A 15271-nucleotide genomic window follows, 5' to 3' on the forward strand; every position below is an offset into this window, starting at 1 on the left:
TTAAGTGACTTGCCCAAGGTCACACAGCTAGGTCCTCCTGAATCCAGGTCTGGTGCTCTATCCACTGTACCACCTACCTGCCCCTACTGTGCCTTCAGACTCAGAAAGGGGAAGGGATTGGCTAAAAGCCACATACCCTAAGGAGCTTGATCTGGGGGAGTAGTTTGGCGGGCCCTCTTTTCCCTTCTTTCTGGGGAGTGCTGTGTGCTGCTGGGGGCGGGGAAAGAGGAAGGGGCCACAGAACACAATCAACAGTAATTCAGGTGAAGCCTTCGGCCCCTGAGGACAAAAACCTGCCCGTGAGTAGAAGGCACCCAAGGACAGACAAACTTTGGACAGTCATGCATCTTTGTCTTTAATAGTTCTGTTACTATCATTTTAACCAGTAAGAGTCCATGGACGCACTGCAGCGGTGAACCAGTGAGGTATCGCAAGAGGCACCACCCTAATTCCTCCTTGGCCAGGTTGGGCGTCGCCCACTAGAAAACCAAGTGACCGATGTTCTCATTAAGTAGCCTGCGGTCCTGCAGACTCCCACCTGCCCAAACGGGCTCCCAGGGGCTCCGCTGGGCCAACAGAGCACAAGGCATCTCGATGGACAGTGAGTGGAGTTGGAAGTTCATTGACTGGCTAAGGGTGAAATCAGTGGATCTGGAGTAAGATAAAATGGATGATCAGAAACAGCAGGGAAAGAAATCAGGCCACATGGAGTGAGAAGCCAGTGTGGGGCCAGGCCCTGGTGCATAGTGACCCCTCCTCCAAAGCAGTGCAGGAGGGAAAGGCGCAGGAAGACCTGCTTGCTAGATGCTGGTTTCAGTCACCTCAGTGATTTCTGAAGCTGGGGGTGGTCCTGAGAGGGCTCGGGGGCATCCTGTGGGGAGAGAAATGCTGGCCGGAGCCTGGAGGCTGGTTAAACCCCACGCCAAGCTAGAGTGGGCTGGCAGGGGCAGCCCTCTGAGACAGAGCTGAGTAGAGGCCTAGGGAGTTCCATTGTAGGGGCCAATTCTGCAAGAATCAGGTAACCGTTGGTGATGGCCCCAGAGGAATTCGTGGGCAGACTCTCCTAAAGGGCCTTCTTCTCTTCTTCCTTCCCGTCCTCCTTAAGCGACTCAGCGACCAGTTTGATGTGCTGCAGAGAGAACACAGAGAGAAGTCCTGAGTCACTGGCCCCAGGCTTCCCTGTATGGAGAGGCCACCCCCCAGGGCTGCGGTGGCATAGTGCCTCTTCCTTCAGGGCTAAAACGCCAGGGACAACGGCTCTATTTTTAGGTGCATTCATGAATAGGTCTTCAAATTTTGTAAAAGGAAGAGCCCTCGAATTACAGCCTGCATGGCTCTCCACTCAGCCCCCTACCCACGTGAGTCATTGTTTCTGATTCTGAGCAATCATTTTTTCCTGGAGGTGTTTTGTTCCTGGAGCCCCAAAACTGTGGAATTGTGTGTTCTCATGTGTGTGTGTATGTGTGTGTGTACGTGAGTATGTAAATGAGTATATGTGTGTGTACATGAGTATGTAAATGAGTGTGTGTGTACATGCATATGTAAATGAGTACGTATGTGAGAGAGAGGGAGGGAGAAAGACACACACACACACACACACACACACACACACACAGAGGAAGCTCTAGGAACCTCCTTTGCCTTCTTCCACCAAGGACGGCTTCTCTCCCCCTCACCTAGAGCCTGGCCTGAGATCTGTACGGGTCACCTTGGCCCTGAACCTCCTCTCCAATGGACTGACTGGAACAGGATGAGGGCAATGGCCCAGGAGGCTCGAGGACAAGGCCAAGGAGCCAGGCCAAACCCTTTATTTCATAGATAAGAAAGTGATCTCTAGGTGGAGTGACTTGTTCAAAGTCACAGAGTGACACAGCCAAGAGTGGAACCCCCTTGACCCCACATTGAGGACCCCCCACTGCCCTGCCCCTTTTTGAATTCCACTCACCTACAGAGGCCTGTGTCCATCTCCCCCAAACACCCTCCCCTATCAGTTCTTTGCTGACAAACATATAAGCCCTGCAGGGAGAGATTTGGGAGTGGGAATCCAGAGGGACTTACTTCATTGGCCACAGAAAGCCTTATTATAGCACAGGGGCTTTACAGAAACTATTTTGATAAATGTATTTCAATACAATTGGTTCCCTTTTATTGTTATTTATTTATTTGGGGGGGGGCAATGAGGGTTAAGTGACTTGCCCAGGGTCACGTAGCTTGTAAGTGTCAAGTATCTGAGGCCAGATTTGAACTCAGGCCCTCCTGAATCCAGGGCCAGTGCTTTATCCACTGCACCACCTAGCTGTCCCCATTGGTTCCTTTTTACATCCCATGTATCTTGTGCCATGTACTTAAAGATAATATTCTGAGAAGTGGCCCACAGGCCATCACCAGATGGCCGGGTGCCAGCGACAAAAGGGAAGATGCTGATGTAGCTGGGGAGACATTTTGAAATCCCTCTGTCAAGTTTGATGAACAAATGAGTAACAGCCATGGACAGACAATCCAGGGGGTCAGATGTGACAATCCGGAGAAAGGACTTTGTAATCACAACTATTCATTAGGTTGTTGAGCTTGGACTCTCCTCCTATACACCACCCACCAGCCATTCTTCCCAGGGACCTCCTCCCTCCCTTATACCTGCTGTCTGAAATGGGGGCTCTGCCCAGACGAACCCCAGTGCCATCAGGCTTCTGACTAGACACATCAGCAAGAGATTCTCCCACCCAGAGCTAATAAATCACAGACATTCACTTTCCTGTTCTCTGATTTCTCAGAATTCTCCTTTTGAGAGCAAAGGTCCTATTTGGGCTCTTCTCAGAGCAAGGTGGAATGCTGAAATTGATTGGTTCATACTGTAAATGAGAGATGGAATACTGAGATGTGATAAGTTAAGACTAGGTCAGGAGGACTGTAAACTCCGAGTACTTGAACAATGAGGGGCTAGGAGTGAGTATCAATGGAGAAGTCGGACTCCAGTGCACTCTCCGTCACATTCAGGAGGGCGCCCACCTTTTTGAAGATGTATTAAAGAAGCCTTCAGCTGCACTCTGCTGCCTACTAGCTGTTGGCCTCATTTCTACACCTTTGATTCCCTCTTTCTCAGAGCCCCCAGGCAGCTGCTCCGATCTGCTCTGGTCCTCCGCTGAGCTCCACCGTTAAGAGCTTGGGATGGTTCTGAAGGCCTGCTTCCACGTTAGCTGCGTCTCGTCTCGGGGACCCCCCATGCCACTGCCCGTCTAGCTAGACAAAGGATGGAGTAGACGGGTGAAAATGATGCTCTTAATGAAAAGAACACTTTCGGACCAAGACAAAGACTTTTGAATAGACGAAGCTCTTTTCTGATCCTGGCCTCCCAAGCATCCCAAGGCTGAAGCCTGATGAGCGTTTGAGGGCTGGCAACAGGCCTCAGAGCAAGGGAGGCAGGAGCCCAGCGGCGCTAAGGAGCTGGACGCCTGGGCCAGGGACTCAGCCTCTTCCTGCGCCTCCGGATTCCCTCTGTGATGTGATCACTCTATTTATATTAGCTGAAACGGCGGGTGTTTTCAGCCTGGATTTATTTCCCCAACCTGTGGCAGCAGGTCTGTCTGAGCGCATGATCATCTCCTGAGAGTTATTTTTTGCATCTGCTAACTTTTCCATTACAAACACTTCCCATCATCTCCCAAGCCAGCTTGCTCCAATGACTGCTGATGTAAATTTTTTTCTTTATAAGGAAGCTGTAATATTCCAACCTGGGTTAATTATGAACTCTGCATGTCCTCGATGCTGAGTGTTAACTAGCACTTAATGCTCATAATCTCTTCTTGGGCAAGCTACCCTTTGAAAACAAACCAAAAAAGGGTGACAAGGGGTGTGATTTCTTGAATGACAGGGCTCTGAGCAACAACTCTGTAAACTCTACCAGTCCCACCATAAAATAGCTTTGCAAGAAAGCACCTTCCAAGCCCGCACTCCCCACAACAAGGGAGCAGCCTGCTCCATCTGAGCAGGGGGATAGAACCTAGCCACATTCCTGCTGACTCATCAGGTGTGGGAGTGTCAGCTCATTGGCCACAGACCACGGCCACAAAAAGAGCCAAGCTTCGGTGCCCAGAAATAGAAGCGCTGGCTCTACCTCTGTTTTCTAGTCTCTGCAGTGGGCTCCGTGTTCTTTGCTCTGCCTCCCTCGACAGCACTTAGCCCAGGGCTGGGCGCATGCTTGATAAAAGTTGGCTGATGAGGGATAACGATCCAAATGTATACATCAGAATCTAGCGTCCTTAAAACTCATCTCAAGTATCCCTCCCACCTGGGCCACCACTCCCTGCATGGGGGCAATGGGCCCTGCCAATTTCCTGCGGTTTTCCCCTTCGTGGGCCAACAAGAGAGCTGCATGGGGGGGGGGGGAGAGGGGGGCGTGGCATGGCTCATGGGCTTCTCAGTGACGCTGGAGGAGCAGAGAAGCCGGAGCTGAGCCACTGAATAGTGAAGATTTATTTCGACTGTAACCTCACAGAAAGAACAGACAGTCCAATCAGGGTGACACCCCCACCCAAGTCAAGCACCTGAACGAAGAGGGGAATGCTTCCCTTCCCACGGCTCAAAGACAGCCTCCGCCCGGCCTCCCTGAGGCCCCTACCCAGCTTCCTATTAGGGACAGACAGTGGGCTGGAAGAAAAGTCCACCAGGACAGGCCCAGAGTGGACAAGCAGAGGAATTCAGGCCTTTTCCTCATTTCCCAGCAGGACTGGAACAAAAGGCGCTAGTAGTGAGTCTAAATGGAGAAGTCAGACTGATCCTTCTGGTCAGCCACGTGGGGAGCTGGGACAGAGGGACTGATGTCACTTTCCTTACACAGATGTGAGGGCCAGGAGCAGGGAAGGCCAAGAGTGGCCAAGAGGGAAAGGCAAGGGCATCTGAAAGGGGAGCGGGCAAGTACTGGTGAAAGACCAACACTGTGTGCAAGAATTCACCAACAGAGTCTTGGAAGTCACGGCTTCAGAGCAGTTTGAAATCTGTGATTTTACAGACAGATGAATCAGAAATGTCGATGCCGGCTGGGCTGAGAAAAGAATACAGGCCATTCTTCTGGCTGATCTGGGAGGGAGAGTGGGGACAGACTATAGAGTGTCCCGAACATGAAACACAAGGGACCAGAGGATGTGGATTTTGAGTTTGTGTTATCACAAGCAGAGTCTGGGGTCAGAGTTCATGGGTTTCGATCACGAAAGGACCTTTGCATCTTCTATTCGAGCCCTGCTTATTATAGTTTTACTTTGTCTCTCTCCCTGTAACTCATTTAACTTTTCCTTTAAGAAGTTAGGTGGTGGGGCAGCTAGATGGCGCAGTGGATGGAGCACCAGCCCTGGAGTCAGGAGTGCCTGAGTTCAAGTCCGGCCTCAGACACTTGACATTTGCTGGCTGTGTGACCCTGGGCAAGTCACTTGACCCCAGTTGCCTCACTAGGAAAAAAAAAAAGTTAGGTGGTAGGGCAGCTAGGTGGCGCAGTGAATAGAGCACCGGCTCTGGATTCAGGAGGACCTGAGTTCAAATCTGGCTTCAGACACTTGACACTTACTAGCTGTGTGACCCTGGGCAAGTCACTTAATTCTCACTGCCCCGCAAAAAGAAAAGAAAAGGGGGCAGCTAGGTGGCACAGTGGATAAAGCACCAGCCCTGGATTCAGGAGGACCTAAGTTCAAATCCGACATCAGACACTTGACACGCACTAGCTTGTGACTCTAGGCAAGTCATTGCCCTGCAAAAAAAAAAAAAAGCTGCTCAGCCATTGGGTGCACATGTGTGTAATATTAATACAAATTCATTTGGTCTCTAGTGCCTTTCAGCAAAATGCAGTTTCTCTGTTTGTATCTTTTAATTGGGTCTACTTTTATTGCCTTGTCTGGGATCATGATCACCATCTCTGGCTCTTTTACTTCAGGGGAAGAATAAGGCTGCTCCAGCCCCTCATTTTTAGCTCTATGTGTATCTTTCTGTTTCAAGTGTGTTTTGATGATCTCAAAAGAAAAATGGAAAGGAAGAAGGAGAAGAGAAATACACTGAGAGAAGAGAAGGTAGAGAAAGGATGGGGACCATTATCTCACATAACTGGGATGTGCAAGTAGAAGTCTATACAGCAAGGGGGCAGGTGACACTTGAACCTTACTCTCATTTGAGGAAACACCACACACCCACACACACATTGGGCACAGAAATAGATGTCACCAAAGGGAAATGGGGGGAAAGGGGTTAAGAGAAAGGGCACCAATAACAAGGAGGCTTGATTAGGGGAGAGATTAGTCAGAAGCAAAACCAACTCTTCCCTAGGAGGCAAGAAACAAAGAGGAAGAAAAGCATTAGAAAATGAGGGAGGGAAATACACAATTAACAACCATCATTGTCAATGTGAATGGGATGAACTCAGGCACAAAATGGAACCAGATCTCAGAAGGACTGAGAACCCAGGAGATCAAGTCAGTCGGTGCTTAAAGAAATGACTTCAGACAAATACTGATGCTTTAATACTCTGGCCACATCACAAGATGACAGGACTCACTGGAAAAGACCCTGATGTTCGGAGAGACTGAAGACAAAAGAAGGGGACGGCAGAGGGTGAGATGGATAGAGACCGTCATGGAAACAATGAAGATGTGCTTGGGCAGACTTTGGGAGACAGTGGAGGATAGAAGGGCCCGATGAGCTACAGTCCATGGGGTTATTCAACTAGGTGGTGGTACAATGGATCAGGAAGACTCATCTCCCTCAGTGCAAATCTGGTCTCAGACACTTACTAGCTGGGTGACCCTGGGCAAGTCACTCCACCCTGTTTGCCTTAATTTTATCATCTGTAAAATGAGCTGGAGAAAGAAATGGCCAACATCTCCAGTATCTTTGCCAAGAAAACCCCAAATGGAGTCATGAAGAGTTGTATATGACTGAAACATGACTCAACAACAAAGTTATTCTTGGATGGAAGCCTAGCTCTTCTGTCTTCTGGGATGTCATATTCTAAGGTCTCTGCTATAGTATAGTGGTAGCTTCTAAATCTTGTATGATCTTGACTGTGGCTCCTCAGGACTTGAATTCTTTCTTTCTGATTGCTTGCAGTATTCTTTATTTGATGTGGAAGCTCTGGATTTTGGTTATATTGTTCCCACTGAGTTTTTATTTGGGAGTTTCTGAAAGCAAGCAGTGGATTCTATTTCTACTTTTCCCACTGTTTCAAAGAGGTCTGGGCAGTTTTATGATTTCTTCAAATCTGACATCTAGGCTATTTTTTTGGTCATAGCTTTCGGGTAGTCCAAGGATTCTTAAACTATCTTTCCCCATTCTGTTTTCTAGATCAGTTGTTTTTGCTATGATAAATCTTGCATTTTCTTCAAATTATTTTCAGTCTTTTGACTTTGTTTTGATATTTTTTGATGTTTCATGGCTCCATTGGCTTCTTTTTGGTTAATTCAATATGCAGGGAGTTATTTCCTTGGGTTAGATTTTATAAATCTCTTGTTCCTACCTATCAATACTCTTTCTTTCATTTCTTTTTCCATTTTTCCTCTACTCTTTTAATTTGGCTTCTAAAATAATTTTTTAGGCTCCCCCCTCTTCCCCTCTCAACTCTTGCTTTATATCTTCCAGGAATTCTGAACAGACTTCTGCCTGAGCTTGATTTCTCTCTGAGGCTTTGCTTGAAGATGTTTTAAAATCATTCTCTCCTTTCTGAGTTCAGGTTCCCTCTTATTAGGGCTGGGCTCCATACACTTCTCAGAGGAATACACTTTTGTCCTTTTGGGTCCTTTTGTTGCTTTCTTGGGGTATTAAAGGCTATATTAGTCCATGATCTTAGGTATATATAGCTCAGGTGAGGGGCCTGAAGGCTTTCAGTTCTTCCAAAGTGATGTGATCAGGAGCAAAGTCTGCTCATTGACCTCCTGGTCTGAGCTCTGCAAGTTTCTAACAAAGATTTCAATCTGGAAAAAATGCTCTTGCCGTGATCCTGGTTGGAAGTTATAGTAGAACACTGCTGACATCAGTTTCTATCCACCTCCTGGGAAACTCTATAGGTCCAGAGCAACCCACCTGAAAGGGGCCCGTTGAGTCTGGGACTTCTATCTTGGCCTGGAGGCTCGGACTGTCCGTGCTCTGCTCCCAGGATCCTGTCTGCTTCTGAACTTGTTCCTCACTCTAGACACACCGAGGGCCTGAAGCCAACCCTTCCTGTCCTCCAGCCATAGGCTCAGGGTTCACAGGTCTCCCCCTTAGTTTTCCTTGGATCTGTGACCCTGGAGAGTGACCAGAAGAGCTTCCAGAAAGCCCCCATGTCCGCATGGTGCACTAGGTCAGGGACATGAGTGGTCTTCCTGCTGTGCTTCCCACCTGGGGACTATTTCTGGTCCTCTGGGAGCTGCTGGGTACCAGAATATGCTGCACCACCCAGTGCTTGGCCAGACTTGGGCCCCACAGATCAATCGATCTCCTCATGCTCACCTGCTTTGGAAAAATGGCTGGGATTTTTTCCTTCGATCTCCTGATCGGGATTTGGTCTGGCACATTTTTGAGATCCTCGCAGAGTAGGGGCAGTGGGGAAGCTTGGCTGTATTTCTTCCTGCTATTCCACCATCTTGGACCTGCGTCCATCAGTTCTTTTGTGTGTGTGTGTGTGTGTATGTGGGTTTTTTTTTTTTTTGTGGGGCAATGGGGGTTAAGTGACTTGCCCAGGGTCACACAGCTAGTAAGTGTCAAGTGTCTGAGGCCAGATTTGAACTCAGGTCCTCCTGAATCCAGGGCCGGTGCTTTATCCACTGCGCCACCTAGCTGCTCCCCCATCACTTCTTTTTTTTTTTTTTTAAATGAGGCAATTGGGGTTAGGTGACTTGCCTAGGGTCACACAGCTAGTAAGTGTTAAGTGTCTGAGACCGGATTTGAACTCAGGTACTCCTGACTCCAGGGCTGGTGTTCTATCCACTGCGCCACCTAGCTGCCGCCCCCCCCAATCAGTTCTTTTAATAACAAGCACACTGTCTTACAGAGGTCAAAGTCTGTTTACAGAGGTCTCACCACTAACTAGAATGCTTTCTGTAATACTGATTCTTCATGGCCTATGTAGCTCTAGGGATCAGTTGGATGATCCTTTGGCCCAGGTTGGGGGCATCTGGATTTTACTTGAAGATTCTCTCTAAGTTGTCTGGGGTCTTTGAAATGCTCACTTATGGCCTGGCAGTGTGTGGATCTTGAGTGTCGTGGGAAAACTGAACAAGAAAACATTCTTGCTCAGTGACTGTGTTATCCTTTCAGCAAAAGTTCTTGGTTCCTTTGGCTTTATTTCTTCTTTCTTTTTCACTCAGGCCACCAGGAACAGAGATAACAGCTCTTAAGCTTGTCCATATCTGCTTATTTAAATATGTCACATTAGGTAAATATTGGCCAAGGGTGTTAACAGCCCCATCACCTGAGGTGCCATGATACAAAATCCACTGCCAAGTGGGCCTGATTCGAGAAAACAGTCCTGAGAAGGAGCCAATGTCCTAATGTCTCCAACTGGAACTTGATTAGAAATCCAAGTTGAATGTGGTACCAGGGATTTCTTTCCAACTTCTAGCTGAGAAGCACCAGAAACACAACTCAAGAAAAAGTGACTTCGGTGAAAATAAAATCAATAAGTAACTGACTAGCAGTAGGGGCTTTGTGATCATGGCTTTAGAGCGGGAAGAGACCCCCATTTAACCTCTCATTTTTCAGAAGAACCACACGAGGTGCAGGGTGGGGGAAGTGCAAGGTCATGAGGTGGTTTGGGGTAAAACTGGTGATCAACAGCCTCCTCCCCCTACTTCTAGGACTGGAAATCCATCATTCTTCCCATAGTGGCACACAGTTTTCCATGAATGAAAAAGGCCCAGGGGTGAGCCATCAGACAGTGTGGGTGCCATTAAAGAGAGCCAATGTGAGATGGTGGAGGGGGAGGGCTGCACTCTGACTCACGGTTCTGCCCCATACCGTCTGTGTGACCCTGAACACAGTGTGTTCTCTATTTGGGCCTCAGTTTCTCCATCTGTAGAAAGAAGAGACTGGGGCAGATGATCTCGAAGGTTCCCTTCCACTTCTAAATCCATTTCCTCTGTGAATCGCCTCCGTCTTTATTACTAGATATTTTAGCTTCTTTTTTGTTAGGAGTCAAATGTCCTACGACATAGCACACTTTTAATTCTACAGTGAGAGCTGACGGGGATTTACAGGTAGACAGTTTTCAAAGGATCCTGATACGGTGATGGGCTCTGGAAGGAAATATTTAAAGCCTGATTTCTTTTCTACAGCAGGGAAATGAAGCAAGTGGAATTTGCTTATGGAATATTGCATTTTTTCATAGTGAATACTCAATGGAGTATGTTGAATATGTTGAATGGATCTTTTGTAGATTACAAAGCTGAAGCCAGGTCAGAGCGGTAACAGGCCAAAGTACTGATGGAGAAGAACAGGGGCGCCTCTGGCTGCTGGGCTGGGCACATTTTCTCCTCCTGAAGCCCCGGTCCTACCATGTCTTGAGTGACAGTGATGGGAGTCAGAGAGGGAGCCTAGAGGTTTCCATGGTGGAGGTCTGGGTGGGGCCTTGGGCTGGTAGGAAGGAGCCTCCAGGAGGAGAATGAAGCAGGCCCCAGGAGCCAGACAAAGGGCAGTATCATGTGCCCTTGGCCACCCCCACCCCCGTGGGGCCGACTTTTTAAAGGATCTTCACTTTGGGGTCTCAGAGGCATTTTCCACAGCAGATTTTAAAGGCCCTCTTCGGAAATGAAGCGTCACAGATATTCTAAGACCACAAAGTAATTTCAGTTGAGAGCAGCAAGTCTCCAGGATCTGTTTACTGTCCTCCCACAGACACAAAATCAATCCCAATGCTCTCAGGCCAGGGAGCCGAGTCTATCTGATTAACTCCAGATGGCTCTGAAATTCGGGGCTTTAAAACGATCCCACGTCTTTTCACATCAGGAGCCACATGATCCAGCAGGCCCCTCCAAGAGAACGAGGGCCTCGCGCCTCGCAGATGGCGGCATTCATTAAGGGAAGGCTTTGGTGCAGGCGGGGAGGTGTCATGGCGGGCTCTGCTGGGAGCTGCCCGGCCTTGCCTGTCCTCCCTGGAATTCACGCATTAGGTATCTGCAGGGTCACTCTGCTTTCCTTATAGAACTATTTGGATGGTGTCTCATGGGGAGCACGTTGCCTTCGGAAGGCTCGGCCAGTCTAATTCCCCGCTGGCAGCAGCCTCTCTGCCCTGGCTCCATGGGCAGCCCCAGGGGCCAGGCTGGCGCTCCCGCCCAGTTTCTCCCTTTTCTGTGCTCTGTTCCTAACCAACCTTTAAGGGAGGCTGCCCTTGAGAGTGGTAGAGACCATTCAGATCAGGGGGTTGGTCTGGGGCCAGGCCAGTGGATGACAAGATGGGAGGCTGAGTTTACCTGTTCTGGTCACCTCTCAAGCCCTTGTTGATAAATGCTGTCCTGTAGGAGGAATGACCTAGATTCCTATAAGTAGAAGATGAAGGAGTCAAACCCCCCCCCCAATTAATAATAGCAACAGCTTGGAATTCAATTATATTTTAGGACTTACAAAACACACTGCTACCACCAGGTAAGAAAGTTAGCATGTTCTTCTTTCTCTTTTACCTGAGGAAACTGAGCCTCACTGAGAAATGACTCACATCCAGTCCCTGTAGTAGCATGGGTTTGGGCCAGCGTTCAAACCCTGGGTCTGGTGCCCAGGCAAGCTCGGAGAATCACCTTCCTGCTTAGAAAACTGTCCTCCTTCCCCTTCCCCAGCATTTGAAAGTTGTCATGTGCTGGGGAAATGGGATTTTTTGTGTGTACCTTAAAAGCAGTAATATGGAAGGTTATCCCCAATCCCTCCCCTTTGGCGGCTTCACCCATCAAGCCCTAGTCCAGATTCTGCCCAGGACACCCTGATCCTTCTGCTTGATGACCTTCTTGGTGACGGTGCTGAATGAAGAGAGGCAGTCAATAGAGAGCAGACCTCTGGTCACTTCTCGTGGCTAGAACAGGGAAGGTAGAAGACAACTAGGGGTGAATGCAAAAACCTTTAGAGCTGCCTGGGCCCCTGGAGGTCATCTGGTGAATTCAGCCCCTTCATTAAAGACAAGAAGAGCAGAGGCCTGGAGCTCAGGCCAGCAGAGTCGCATTTTCCTGGGTCAGGGCTCTTTCTATGTGATAACATCCAATAAGGAGAGAAAACTAGGTCTAGGAAGTACAGAGAGATGAGAAGAGCCTGGGAGGTCCGGCTGTTCACCCTGCCTATCCTGGGGTAACCACTTCCTTGGGATGAGCCCAAAGATAGCTCCTCTTGGGACCATGAGAGGAGCCCGAAATCACCTGGAAATGATCTAGTTCATTTCCACCTCAGTTACACCTACCTTTGCACAAAGAGCAATTAAGTCAGTCCAAATAACCCTGGACTGACACAAGGGGACCATTTCCTGGTACAGAGAATTGGAGTGGGGGAGGGGATTACTTATGCTCTCAGGATTGTTAGCCAACCTCCCAGCATGCATTTGGGTGGGTTTGGACCTCTGATTTCACTGGTATGGGAACTCCCCTCTAAGGAACATTCCCCACCTCCCTCCCCAATACAGATCAGCTACTGTTCTGTGACTCAGTCTTGTGAGCTGAGCTGCCCAGAGGCCACCCAAGCCAGCATCGGTCAGAGATGGGGCCTGAACCCAGATCTTCCTCACTCCCTGAACAGGTCTCCATCCACTAGGCAACCCTGCTTCCCTTAGAGACTGCCCTGGAAAGTAAAAAGTCGCCATGTGAAAGGAGCCACTAATGAAGTGACTAATGAAACTAGTCCCTACTCAGCTATCTTTGCCCATTTGCCTTTCATAAGCATGATCAATCACTGTTGACAAAAAACACTGGACCTTTCCCCAAAGACCTATCTTAAACCTCTGATCTTTCAATCATTCTCTTCTGAAGTGCCTGTCTACAACTGGAGGTGGGGGGGGCAGGGGGGAAGAGAGAGAGAGAGAGAAAAGGAAGGAGGAAGAGATGGAGGGAGGAAAAAGAGGGAGGGGGGAGAGAGAGAGGGTGCAGCAAGGTGCTGACACCTGGGAAAGGATAGGGGAGTATGCTAGCACACCATTTTGTCCAAACAATTATAGCCAAAATGTTAGTGCCTGACTCATTCTTGGCTAGTTTGACAAATTAGGGCAGAGTTGTAATTAGAAGCTAAATTTTACGATTTTCATAATTTTAGTTTGATTTTTCAAGCTGGAGTTCCAAACCATTCCCTCCACTGTTTTCTGTGAAATGTCTGCATCTGTCTGGTACCAATTATCCCTGGATAACAAAGACCCCCTGTATTGACCAGCAAAGAAACCAGGGACAGGGACTACTGCAAGAGGAACCCACAGCTCCCACTTGCTCAGCGTCCTTTGCCCCGGGGTCCTTCCCTCCCTCTGGCTGGAAAGGACGGGTGTGGACGTCAGAGAGGTGCTCCCAGATCCTCCACTATTTCAGGTAGGAGCTCAGGGCAGTCCCTCTCATCTCCCACCCCAGCCTCACCTTCATCCTGTCCCTGCACCGGGGGCCCAGCCCCCTCCACTTTTAGCCTCCCCCATTAGAGTGGGAGCTTCCTGAGGGCAGGGAGCATTTTATGCCTTGTGGGTTTGTGTCCCTAGCGCCCATCACGGTTCTGGTTACACAGTAGATACTTAACAAATATTGACTCTGACTCTGACAAGAAGAGATTATCTCTATACGTTCAAAATGGGTGATAAATGTTATACCCAAAACAGCTTAAGCAACTGAAATGGAAAAAGGGAATGTGACCAGATCTGAATGATCAAGAGACAAGAAAAAAACTAAAAGAAGAAAAAGGTTTAAGAAGAGTGGCATCAGAAAATGAGTGGCAATTTATAAGATTCATGCAGGGGAACAACAACAAAAATAAAAAGCCATTAGTCAATTTATCAAGAAAAAGCGAGGGCTAAGAGAAAATATTTCCTTTTAATAGATGCAGAGGAAAAGCTGATAACAGCTGACAAGTATAATGAACTCTATTTAATGCTCTTAAAAACAACAAAAACCCTTCTGCGAACTGGAAATGAGAAGAGGCAACACCCAGATAAAGAGGGTGAGAAAGAGAAGGGGAATTAAGGAACGATCCAGAGACCCTGCAGACTCCACAGGCCACACAAAGTCCCGTGTCCCACTGTCGAACACTCCCTGACAACTTGTAAACGTGGAAGGTTCTACAAATACTGCCACACGCTATCATGCCATCGATTTCTCAACACCTAAAAGAGAACATGCTGTTACATTATATAACCAGTCCGGTTTCATGATGAATGACTCTCGGACTAATCTAATCTTCTGATCGAGTTGTGGGCAGCCTTGTAAATCAAAATGTTGTGTGTGTGTGTGTGTCTCCTCTCTCCACTTGAATGAAACACCCCTAAGAGTGGAATGGCCACCCCGAGGAGCGGCCAGCTCCCCCTCCATGGGGGAGAGGCTGGTCGGATACTGGGCAGGCCAGTGATAGCAGAGACACAGTTCAGATGTCCCCCCTTTCCCACCACCTCCATAAAGCTCTCTATGATGGAAATCAAACCAACCAACCAGAACTGATCAGGTGTGCCCGTGTGCCAGGCCCTGGGGATACACAAAGCCAGAAGGCCTGGACTGCAGCCCCAGCTCTAACAGCGACTGTGGAATCCTAGACAGGGTACCCGGCCCCTCTCATCTGTGAAATGGGGACAAGGCCACTGGTGCTTCCAGCCTCTGTGCGCCATTGGTCCCATCCCCAATCACTCCCACTCTCTCTATTCAATCTTCCTCTCCCAGTCACGTCCCAGCCACCTACAAACGCGTTCATGTCTCCGCTAGCCTTCATCTGACCATCTCCACTAATGGTGATCTTATGTCTCTCCTCTCCTTTTTGGCTAAACTTCTTGAGAAAGCCATCCATACTAGGCCCCTTCCCTTTCTTTCCTCTCACTCTTACTGCTCTGTTTTCTGGCTTCTGGCCTGATCATTTGACTCAAACTGCCCTCTCCAAAGGGGCAGTAGGGTGGCACAGTGGAGAGAGTGCCAGGCCTGGGGTCAGGAAAGTTCATCTTCTGAGTTCAAATTCAGCCTCAGCCACGTACTAGCTGTGTGACCCTGGGCAAGTCACTTCACCCAGTTTGCCTGAGTAAGATTTGTAAGATGAGCTGGAGAAGGAAATGGCAAACGCCTCTGCCAAGAAAACCCCAAGGAGGGTCACAAAGAGTTCTCCAGAGTAACCCAGCGTCTCTCTT

General features: G+C 48.7%; 1 protein-coding gene across 2 annotated transcripts in view; it reads right to left on the reverse strand.

Moving 5' to 3' along the window:
- Window positions 1–334: 334 nt before the first annotated feature.
- The window catches only part of ANO10 (anoctamin 10), a 232962-nt gene continuing 218025 nt past the window's right edge, over window positions 335–15271 (reverse strand). For both annotated transcript variants that reach the window (XM_043967359.1, XM_043967358.1), the window contains exon 13: window positions 335–1129. In XM_043967359.1, the coding sequence (XP_043823294.1) occupies window positions 1064–1129 (66 nt within the window). In that variant the 3' untranslated portion in view covers window positions 335–1063. The remainder of the gene's footprint in view (window positions 1130–15271) is intronic.

This window comes from Dromiciops gliroides, chromosome 5 (genome assembly GCF_019393635.1).
Source record: "Dromiciops gliroides isolate mDroGli1 chromosome 5, mDroGli1.pri, whole genome shotgun sequence".
Lineage (NCBI taxonomy): Eukaryota > Metazoa > Chordata > Mammalia > Microbiotheria > Microbiotheriidae > Dromiciops > Dromiciops gliroides.